At 32.5% G+C, this 12,300-nt stretch overlaps 1 protein-coding gene across 1 annotated transcript in view; it reads left to right on the forward strand.

Annotated features, from left to right (window-relative positions):
- LOC129987514 (uncharacterized) overlaps positions 1-12,300 on the forward strand; it is a 501,789-nt gene that overhangs the window by 153,836 nt on the left and 335,653 nt on the right. Inside the window, exon 3 of the mRNA XM_056095487.1 lies at positions 1,175-1,458. Coding sequence (XP_055951462.1) covers positions 1,175-1,458 — 284 coding nt within the window. The remainder of the gene's footprint in view (positions 1-1,174; positions 1,459-12,300) is intronic.

The following is a 12,300-nucleotide window of genomic DNA, read 5'->3' on the forward strand; positions in this document are numbered from 1 at the left end:
CAATTTTGAAAAAAAAAAATCTTTTTCTAAATATCGACCATGCGTAAACTGACAGTCACGTGAATGTTTCAAATCGGTATAAACTGGTTTCCCACCCGAAAAAAAAATGCTGGCCTCGAGAAAAAAAAATGGAATTCGATTGATTTTGAAATGGTAAAAAATCATCGCTTTTCTAAATATTGATGACTGCGAAATAAGAGTCATGTGAGAACATGTTGTTTTTTTGTCTGATTTATACTACTTAACTTCAAAAAAATAAGGTTTTCACATGATAACTTGTAATTTTCGATAGAAGATTTCATTTTTTTTCCGTGCAAAATTCTGGGGATGAACCTAGCTTAGTGAACATAACTTTTTGTATAGATAAAAAATATTACTTGAATAATTTCACAAACTGTTTATGGATTATTATCGACTTATGGTAGCTGATCTGTTGTCTATACAGCATCCAGTTGAAGTATCTCTAAATCTATTTTCTTTACTGTGAAATTAACTACTCAAAGAAACAATATTGTATCGATTTATAACAATATTGGAGGCCGGGATAGGCTGGTTGGTAGGGCAATGGATTCTCATCCTTAAGGTTGTGAGTTCGAACACCGCCGTCCGAAGACTCTCGGTTTACGTGGTGGCTGGTGCACGTATAAATATGTCATAGCCACAATGTCCTCCAAGTTGAGACAATACTACTGAGGTTACTGTATCAAAAATGAATGTTCTCTTATTCAGGTCTAAATCACGATCTGAAGATGAATTAATGAAATGTCTGAATGATATCCGACCCTGAAGAGGTCTGTGACGCATGTGTAGATTAGACTACTCTTGGCTCTAGATGGCGCTACTAAAACAAGAGATGTTAAAACCTGACTTGTCTATAACAAGCGCCATAAGCAACAACAACAACAGCATAACAATACTGGCACACAAAAATTAATTTGTGACTTAGAAACTTAATGTGCATAATGTATTATAATGTTCCAGAGTTTATTTGGCTACATTAGAATTACGCCAAGACCGTCAAACTTCATTACACATAATGTAACCATCTTGGAAATATATATCAATTGTCTGGCAAGTTAGCCATTATAATACATATGTACCACATATTATTACTGAATTATTTTCTCTCTAGATTTCTCTGAAACCGAAACGTAATTATCTATCTTTTTTATAGGTATTATTCTTTCAACTGGATTGACATCCAAGTCGTTGGAAAGAACGATCAGCTCTCTTCTGGTGAATATTCTGGAACCCAAAATAACCCTAAAAAGTAACAGAACTCCTCGTTGCTTGCCATCTAATTATAAAGATCTGCGGGTCGTGCGTGCCGTTTTTGTGGATGACGAATTTGTGCTCGAAGGATCTGTTTCTTATCGTGTGTCCATTTTCATATACCAGTGGGTATTTCCGGATGGATCGTTTGTTACAGGAAGATCGTCTGCTTCAACTTTTCGCATTGTAAGTAGTTTCCTTTGCAGTTTTCTGTAAATTAGCAAAAGATTGTGAGGAAAATTGTTGGGGGAATTTATGAGGAGCCTTTTATTAGATAGTCCATAATCAAATCAGTAATTTGTAATGAGAGTTATGGGTTCGTTCCAAAAAGAATTTTCAATTTTTTCTTTTGGTATTTGCAATCATCATTAAAAAAGGATAAATTCTAGGCTTACTGCTTACGCAAATTGCAATAATTTCTTATTGCGTAAATTTATATGTACCTAAATTTATATGTAGGAGAAAAGGTTCGTGATATAATTATTCTAAGTGCCCTGGTTCATACTAATTTTAATATAGTCATTGCCGGCGTCCTGGCATAGGGGTAGCGCAAATTCCCCGTGATCTGGACGTCCTGGTTTCGAGTCCTGTTTTGGGCATGGTTGTTCTTCCGTTGTTCTATCTGTGAGATGTGTGAATGTGCCCTCCTGTAAAAAGGGGTTGTGCAAGCGAATGAGTGATGCGTGAGTGGCAAAGTCGTACTCTTGGCCCTAGTTGGAGCTGCTATAAAAAAAAACAAGAGGCGCCCCCCACCGGCTTAAAATCGCTGTCTTCGTAACAGCGGGCTTGTCCATGGCAAGTGCCATAAGAAACAAACAAACAAACAATATAGTCATTTGTTTCTGTAAAAAAAAACGATGTTCTAGGAATTATTGATAGTAAAATGAAGTTTAGAAATCTTACTTTTGAGCGTCATTCGTTTTGGATCACGACACGGAATTCTGCCTAATTCACATCTACCTATCTACCTATATATATATAATTGGATTTTGTTTCTATATTTTTGATACAATTCTATGGTATTTTTTGTTGTTGTCCTGTATTGATAAAATTAGCATATGTATCCACAAGACAAGAAGAAATTCAAAAATTAATTAAAACATAATTTGAAATCAATCTAGTTACTGGTGTTTTAAGCCATGCTATTTTTTTCAAGATGTTATCTCAAAAGAAAATGTTTAGGCCAAGGTACCCGAGTGGTATCGGCTTCATGACCGGTGGGTTCCAGTTTTGAACACGATCCCACTGAAGAACGGCGGTGTAAGAGAGCATGATACACCTTAAATCCGCCGGAGCTTCCCGTTGGTTCGGAACTTGGAGAGGGGTGCCAAGTCAAATATCGTCCAGGTCATCTGACAGCAGTTCAAAATTACGAAGTCCGTCCTAAAATACCTCTAGTAGTGCTTTAAAATGGGACGTTCGTTAAAATTACTCCGAAATGCTCTCGGCACAGTACTATCTTAGGACCCAGTTGGTTTCTAATCATCCACTACGACAAATGACAATTCCCATAGGTCTTGGAAGACTTTACAATGCTCGTCCCTTCAATATTCTCCCCTTTTGTGAGAGAATTCAAACGATTATTGCTGATTCAGGTCTTAGCGATATACAAATTAAACATGCAGAATTCTACGCAATTCCACCTTGGGATGTCCCTGTCTTTTCATACATCAACCCCCTTTTATACATTCGATAAGTCTTCCACAGCACCTGTAATATTTCAAAAACTCTTTTCATCTCACAGGAATCAATTTTCGTCATACAAACCTATTTTTACTGATGACTCAAAATCGGAGAGTTATGTTGGTTGCGGAATTAAACTTTTACAAAAAATCTACAGTTACCGTTTGCGCAATTTTTGCTCGGTTTTGACTGCGGAACTTGTAGCAGTTTTTTGCGCTCTTCGGAAAATTGCAATTTCTGATGGACGTAAATTTATTTTATACACAGACAGCATGAATGCTTTGGTGATATTATCCCACCTTGGTAAATGGATGCATCCTGTGGCAGTAGATATTTTATGTTGCTTGCAAACACTTCAGGTCAAAGGTTTTTTTAATTTTATTCTGCTGGGTTCCTAGTCACGTTGGAATTTTAGGCAATGAAGACGCTGATTGCGCTGCCAAAGCAGCTTCTAGTTTATGACAGACATCAATTCCATATCGAGATTCAAAACTTAGAATTACTCATTATATTCATTCCCTTTGGCAGAAGTCTTGGGATTTGGAGACTCATAATAAGCTACATTTTGTTAAACCGCATATTCATTTGTGGCCCATTGTTTCTAAAAAAACAGCCGACGTGAAACTGACTCGACTTCGCATCGGTCATACTCGTTTCACCCACAAATATCTATTATTCGGTGAGAGAGCGCCCAGATGCCTATCATGTAATGTTGATTTCACTGTTGCGCATATCCTAGCTGAGTGCCCCAATTTTAATTCTCATCGCCTGAAATATTTTCACTCAACATACGGGAATTAGTGGGAAAACCTCCCCATCAGTATATTTTTAACTTTTTAAAAGCTATTGGACTTTATCATTTTATATAGATGTTCTTCGATTATAAACTTATTTTGCAAAAATATTCTGTCATGTTTTAATTTATCTTTAACTCTTTAACATCCAAGCACTTTTCAAGTGGCACTCCCTTTAACATCCAGACTTTCTCAGCGTGTCTCTGAAAGACATGGACTCGTCCTAGCTGAGGGGCAGTTACCCCCCGCACTCTGAAGTAATAAAACTGTCGACGCTCTTCCTTGAATAATTGCCTTGCGGTTTTCGACAACGAGATTCATTTTCCATCCGCTTAAGAGTTTTATTCTAATGTATTTATATTTTTTAGTGTGAAGTGTTTCGCTCACCATCTTTGCGGGGCATTTTTCTTTTTACAAAAAATTTGAAATTTATTCTATAATTTAAAAAATAGTTGTTGTTTTTTTTCGTAAGTTTCATGTTAGGCTTCCAAACCATTTAAATAAAAACTGGCTTTACTAGCAATTTCAAAAACATCTTTATAATTCATTTAATTCTCAATAGGGTTTTATATTTTTTTGTTGCCAAAATTAAATAATATGTCATATATTACCATGTAAAAAAAATTTACATAGTAATGTAAAACATACATTATACATATATCAATGCAATTACTACATTTTTTTTTACATAGTATAGATGTCAATGCTTTTCAGTGATAAACAAGATAATGTTTTAAATCTTCATTTAATACCGAAATAAAAACAATCGTTGGATAAAAAAAAAATGTTATTACTCTTTTTGAAAGATGTTTCGAAAATAATATGTTCTTTCAACACTCAGCAAATTTTTTTTTTTATTGTCTTTAGCATTTTTTTTTAGTATAAACGATTATCTTTATTGAATTTTTAAATATAAAATATTATTTTGCATTTTCGATAGTGATACTAAGAGAAAAATTTTAGAACTTTAATTAAATTTTTAAAGAAGTTTTCACATTTTTTTCCTCCAAAACCGTACGCATTCTTGCTTTTACATTAAATAATCGAAAAAGAATGTAGAGTAAAGATAAATTCCAAAAATATCTGTATTTTGCCACTCATTTTTACTAATCTTTTAAAATATAACTATTAAAATTTTTTTCTAACCAAGGGAATATATTACGTCAAACGTTATATATCTCATCTATCGAATTGTTTCGATAGGTGAGATAACATATTTTTAAAACTTCATTTAATACTGAAACACAAAAATTTATGAAATAAAATTCGGGGGGAAAATTACTCAACGAAATATATTTCAAAAATACATTCCTTCAGTTTTCAGCCTGAACATTTTACTAAAACATTACATTCTTCATAAACTAAATATGAAGATTTAACATATTTAAAATTACATTAATCATAAATATTACTTTTTTAGTATGAACTGTCATATTGAATTTTTCAAGCTGAATTTCTGATTTTAAAATGTTATGTGAAGTTTTCTATAATATTGTTAAGACAAGATAAATTTTTGAACAAAAGCTTCATATTAAATTTCCACAAATTTACACACGAGGGAATCATTTGCAAATTTTTGATAATATGTATATTATATAACATTTTTTGACTCCTCATCTCTATCTCTCTCGTTCACCTGACCCTCGTTAATTTCATCTCCTGCTTATTTGCTTAGAATAAACGAGAGATCAGCTAAAGTATCATTTTTTGGCCAACCATCATCTTCGCTGATAGATCACTGTCACTTTCATCAGAATCAAGTAAAATTGCTTTAATTTCTTCTTCAGTGTGTTCACGATTTCTTTTACTCATAATGAAGAAATAATAAGCGTTTCAATAGAAAAATTACTCTGATAATCCAAACACCCGATTCACAGTACATAAAATAAAGAGTAGAAATTCACAACTGAATAGAAATTTTCAGAATGGCATTCTAAAAAGGAACTCAGTATTTATATAAATTATCTCACTCTTTGAAGAGGGCGATAAAGAATACTCCAAATCTTTTTTTTTTTTTTTTTGTCTTTAATTCTATTTTAAAAGCGGTAGTTTGTACACGGTCTCAGAATTTCCGACAGTCCTTTGATGAAAGAATAAGATGCAGTGTAAAACGACTTCCTACCATAGTAACAAGTATCGCTACCCATTTTGTGAGAAAACTGCGATGTGAATAGGCCGCATTGACAATGCAATGGTTTGTCTTTATATCATTACAATAGTCTTACTACTGGAAAGGTCTTCTGATGCTTGTCCGAAAAATAAACAACGTGTCGGTATCCTTATATATCATTCATCGTTACCAGAGAACTTCAGTGGAAAATTTCTTTTATAAATGGCCATAAAATCTTTCCAATTTTGAGCTAACAACACGTGAAAATAGAAACTGAAACCCTTTTAAAATACAAAATAAACGCCAATAACCTATTTAGTGAATTCCTCCTCAACCCCTACCGCCCGAAAGCACAGGGGAAACTACTGTGAAAAAGCCGCGATTGTCGAAGATAAAGAGGACCTCCTGGAGTGTTCAGTAGAATAGCCACTTTTAATACCCATCTCCCCTAAAACGGCTAGCAGCCGCCCCAAACCGCCCCACGTGAATGTTATAAGGTAAATTCTCAAACCGCCCCAAACCGCCCCGCTGGAATCGAGAGGGTTTTAATGTACTTCTCACGTGATATCATCTCAAACCATATGATTGGCACAGTATAGCCTACCTTTGGCTCTGGCGCCACTAAACCTGAAGTAACCAACCAACCAACTGAAAAATGAATTATCTTGAAATTATATAAATATTTATGGATTTCATCTACATACACTTTTGTAATTCACAAACTATAACAATGCGTTTATTGTTATGACGAAGGTTTTATTTTTATAATTGCTTCATCAAACTGCTTAATTGCCTGTTTTTTTCGCGAGTTCACAAATTGTACAGACTAAGTCTATGGCAAAGGATACCGACGTGCTCTGATTGGTTTAAGCCTTGGCGTCTTTTTGGCAATGTTTTGCACTCATAATAGTGTAGTTTTCGCTTATTTGGATCAAACCTTGTACCTTTCATTAGTTTTATGGAAGATACGAGTGAATATCAACACGATCCAATTTTTATTAATATAATTGTTTTCTCTAAATATTACTAATAATACTACTACTAATAATTAATAATAATATCAAATATTACTAATAATACTAGTAATACAAGTAACTAATGTTGTTTATGCACAGAACTATAAAAACTGAATGAAAGTGATTACTCAACATATGATGCAGAAATTAGATAATTCTTATTTTTCTATGATTTTCGTGCCTTAATTAGATAATTTATGCAGTCATTGAAACTTGTTGCTGAACGTTTGTTACTTTCGCATCAACTGAATATGGGGAGATGATTACTTAATGCCTAAAACGTATAAATATGTCAGCTTTAACGGAATATGTGATTTCGTAGCAAATTTTTTAGTTATATCAAAATAATATTAAGAAGAAACGCACACAAAAAATATTTTTAATAAATTGTAATTTTTATATTTCCTGAATTTAGGTTTCAGTATTTGATCTTTTCTGCTGTATATGTATTCCAGATTAATATTAAATGTAAAACGTAAAAAATAAGAGGGGAGATAAAATCACAAATTTTATTTATTTTTATAAAAATATATTTCGGTATGGCATCTTTTTGGAAAAACATTGCCAAAAAGATGCCAAAGCTTAAACCAATCAGAGCACGTCGGTATCCTTTGCCATATATTTAGTCTGTACAATTTGCGAACTCGCGTTTTTTTTTTTTTTTTTTTCAAATGTTAAATAAAAATAACACTTTTGTTGTACATAACTTAAAATTAGGAATTTTTTTTTCTTCCGCTTTTATTTTCTGAATAAAATACTATTCTACTTGTATGCGTAGCCATTTTTAATAGACTGATTCCATCAAATTCATATTTTTATTCTTATCAAATAGTATCATAAGATTTTTAATTAAATATATTCCATACTAATGATTTAAAATTCAGAAAATCCAATCGATTCCCGTTTGAGGATTTTGGAACGTACTCCACTAATCGTCAAAAAGATGTTTTCTACGGCTCACAGTTTAGTTTCATCCCCCCCTTCTCTCTCTCTCTCTCTCTCTCTCTCTCATATATCAGTCACTATATTGTGTAGGTGGAAGTCTGTATTCTGTGCTCCGTTTCTTTACAACACGCGAACAAATATGAAATTCTTCTATAAGTTGAACGGACAGAATTGCCATATTTGAAGCATTATATTTTTGGTCCAGTTTCTATATTATAATGAAGCACCTTACATAAATATGTAATTTAGAAATTATAATAACGACCAGCTACTTACACAGTCTTTTAGTTTTCGTTGAAATGATTTTATTGATCATTTTACAACGATACCAAACGTTTTAAAAATACTAAATGTTTGCATAGCAAAACATAATGTGAATATAATTTCACTGTAACGCAACTTTTTGAGCACACTCGCAGACGCTCGCGCATATCTGTGGTGTGTGTGTAAACATATTTTAGCAATTAAGTAACTCAATAGAAGATAATTTTAAAACTTCTATTTATTTCATTACGGAAGGCATTTTGAGTACAAGAATAAGCTGTAAGAAAGGCATCAGTCTACCTCGCGATACAAGAGCAGAAGAGCAAAAGATAGCAAAATTTTCCCCTTCATTATTTGTGCAATGAGACTTTCACGTGAATTTCATTGCCACGTGTAGTCTTAGGAAAGGGAAATCTTAGGTGTCTTGAAAAAAATTTTGTAAACATTAAGGATTCTCATCAATCTACTCGGAGCGAATGAACAAATGCTGAAGTGAGCCGTTTTATAGAGCGCGTGTTGAATGTAATTAAATAAAAAGCGGAATTGGATCAGGAAATAAGGGATCGTTTTAGGCTAAAGTTTATATAAGGTGAATTATGATGAAATATTGGACATTAATTAAGATTTTAATTAGATTAAGAGATATCATTACATATATACATAATCATGCCAAAAATTCAAAATTTCAAAACAAATTGGTAATTAATGGATTAAACTAGTTACCAATGCCATCTAGATAAGTATATCATGTAAAGCCGTTATTTCTAAATTAACTGTCATTTATCATCAGTCAATCTATAATATAAAGTTTTCATTCCTTATTATTTACTAGCCGCCTTTGGCGACCAGCCGGTTCGTCAATCTTAATGCTCGTTAAAATTTTAATAATTAAATATTTTATGTAATTCCTACTTTAATAGCTTCTGCATCAAATATTTTAAAGCTTCAAATTTTGATAGTCATGTAATTCACTCATAATAATATAAACTTTATGGGCACTAAAGAATATCTTTCTTAAGTTATGTAATATCTCAAGAATTTGTCAACAAAACTTTCTCAGATTCATCATGAACAGATCGATTCATTAACAATGTTTAATTTTAAATGCATCAAACACTAAGAAAATAAAATGAATCGTTTAAAATAATCGGTCGGAAACAGGTTTAAAAAACTACTTAAAAAACGATGTACTTAAAACTGTAAGCATATACAAAAAATATATAACTAACATAAATACAATTTACTTACAAAAGCATGCAACTAACCTAAAAATAATTTAAATCATCCGTTGATAACGGTTGTCATGGCAACAATCAGAATGCGCATGCGTGAATTTTCTTCGCCAGCTCGGGTAACGCAAATGCGTGAATTTTTCTACGCCAGTTGGGGTAACGCTATGCTGATTATACTTTTTTAATTTCCTTTATTCTGTGTTATTTTAATTCAAAAGTACTTCAGAATGAATCTGAAACATGGATTAATTAACAATGTTTAATTTTAAATGCATCAAACATTAAGAAAACATCATTTGGCGGTGGTGAAAATGGAAGATTTTTTTAGCGGAAAAGTTGGCGGTGGGGAAAATGGAAGATTTTTTTGGCGGGAAAGTTAGTTTTTAATTAATAATTAAAATTCAAATTCAAATTTCAAAAAAAGGGACCCCAGGTGCACATTCCCGACCTCCAAGGTATACATGTACCAAATTTGATAGCTGTATGTCAAATGACCTGGCCTGTAGAGCGCCAACACACACACACACACATACACACATTGCGCTTTATTATAAGTATAGATAATATTCTTCCTTTTTGAAATACTTTATTAAAAGCTAGAGAAAGAATAAATATTGCTTTCCCCAAAGACCAAGTATCCAGTTTCCGAATATTCCCAAACAACTCTCACGAAAATCACGATCTCAATCATTTTTGCCTCTTCCCTTCTTCCACATTCCTTTTAAATCTATTCCGAGTAAAAAGAAAAGAAAAAAAAAACCGCCAAAAAATGAAGAGATAAAATTCACGTCTAAGCACAAATGACTCGTAAGCCCAAAATACATAATGAATAAAGACCGCCAAAACGCCGAAGTCTCCCAGCGATAAGTATTTCTCTCCTATCTTTTGGCATCTCTTTTCTGGAAAAAAAATTCAAAAAAATTCGCCACCCCCCAAATAGAGGCAAACGCATATTCCCTTAGTACGTTTTCCAAGTAAAATAACGTCATTTTGGAATATTTTTTAAGCTCTGACAAGAAGGTAGCGGAGAAATTTGTTATCCCTCTCCTACCCTCCCCCTCCTGTAGGCGTGTTCCAAAATGGAACACTTCTTATCTCTGGGTCATTGAAATAGCCAAGTTTGTTGGGGAAAATATTCGTTCAATTTTGAGGTTGGACGTTAAATATTCTGCGCATATTTTTGGAGTAATTTTCTGAGTTTCCGTTAATAGCTTCGGGCGTTTTTTCCTTTTAATGTTCGAGTTTTGAAGCCTATTTATTTGGCAATGTTATTTTGAAGATATAAATACACATGCTCGTCGAGCTTTTATCTGTGTTTTTTTTTTTTTTTTAACGAAGCTTGTTTTTTAACATTGATTATTTAGCAAATGTTGAGATTTTCACATACAGAAAAATCTGTTAATTTTATATACAGTGTGGTTACAATTGAAGTACCAATTTGAAATGATCATAAAAGGAAAACTACTGCACCAAATTTTAACAAACTTGGTAATAGTTTAAAGGAGGTCATAGGAATTTCTTTTCCGCAAAATAAATAAATAAATAAAAGGTTCAAAAACTCAACACCAGGGGAGAAATGGCGCTGTATGCAATATTATTAAGCAAAATAGGACATGAAGACATCGGTTTAAAATGTGTTTCATCGTTTCTGAAACGTGCTACAAAACATGTTCAATGCGGCCTCCACCATTTTCTGAAAGCAAGTTAAATTGCATTACTGCCTTCTAAACATTAGCTCTTAGCATATCAGGAGGAAAATTAGGCACATGTCAATGTATCGCATCTTTCAGTACCGTCAAATTGTTTAGATTATCACCATAAACAGTGTTTTTGAGATAACACATATTGAACATGCTTTGTAATACGTTTCAGAATGATTAAACACTTTTTAAATCAATGTCTTCATGTCCTATTTTGCTTAACAATATTGCATACAGCGCCATTTCTGCCCTGGTGGTGAATTTTTTTTAAACTTTTTTTCGGAAAAGATATTTTTATGATCTTTTCTAAACTATTACCAAGTTTGATAACATTTGATCCAGTAGTTTTTCTTTTATGACCATTTCAAAGTGGAACTTTAATTACAACCACCCTATATTTTGGAAGATTTTATTTGTTGAGTATGCGTTGTTTCCATTTTGCAAGCACTGGCTAAATTCGTAAGTTAAAATTGCCTATTATTATTATTAATTTAATTTTACTTTGAATTATTTATATTTTATCTATTTTTTTCAGTTATTAATACCCAAAAGAAACAATTTTAAACACTTAATAGAATATTAATAACAGAAATATTTCCATTCAATTGTATAAACAACATTGTTCGAAACTGACAAATGTTTCAAACTTTTGCTGGATTTTTTAATTAATTTAATACCAGGGAGATCAATCTTCGCTCGGCATTTTTTTTAAATATAAAATTACTTGTACGAAAAGTTGATTGGTTGACACAATAATTGCATTGTTGCTATTGGATGTGAGTATTCGTATTCAGATAATGCCATACAGCGCCATCTAACAAACTTTTGAGGTACCAGTAGGTTATCATCCTATGGCAATAATGCAAGTACCATAAAAATTTAAGAGATGGCGCTATATATCATTGTCAGCATAAGAGCTAACGTCAATGTTTTTTAGGAATGGCACCTATATAGACAAACTTAAAAAACAAAAACTTGTCGAAATATAAGATTTGATCCAAATCGTTTGAGCCGGTTTCGAGACTAACGAAATAAATTTATATATATCCCTTAACTGGGGAGGTGAAATTTTAGGACTTAACTGGGGAGGTGCGGTCTACGAGACCGCATTTCATTAAACTCACATTAAATTTTCTAATGAATGTATTAGCATGAAAAACTGCCAATATATTTTGCAGATATTTTTCTTGATATATAGACATGTTTTACAAATTTTCCGAAATATATAATCATTGAAAAAAGCAGATACCTTGGAGCATACATTTTCTTCTCAAATTACATGTT

This window comes from Argiope bruennichi, chromosome 10 (genome assembly GCF_947563725.1).
Source record: "Argiope bruennichi chromosome 10, qqArgBrue1.1, whole genome shotgun sequence".
NCBI classification, from domain to species: Eukaryota; Metazoa; Arthropoda; class Arachnida; order Araneae; family Araneidae; genus Argiope; species Argiope bruennichi.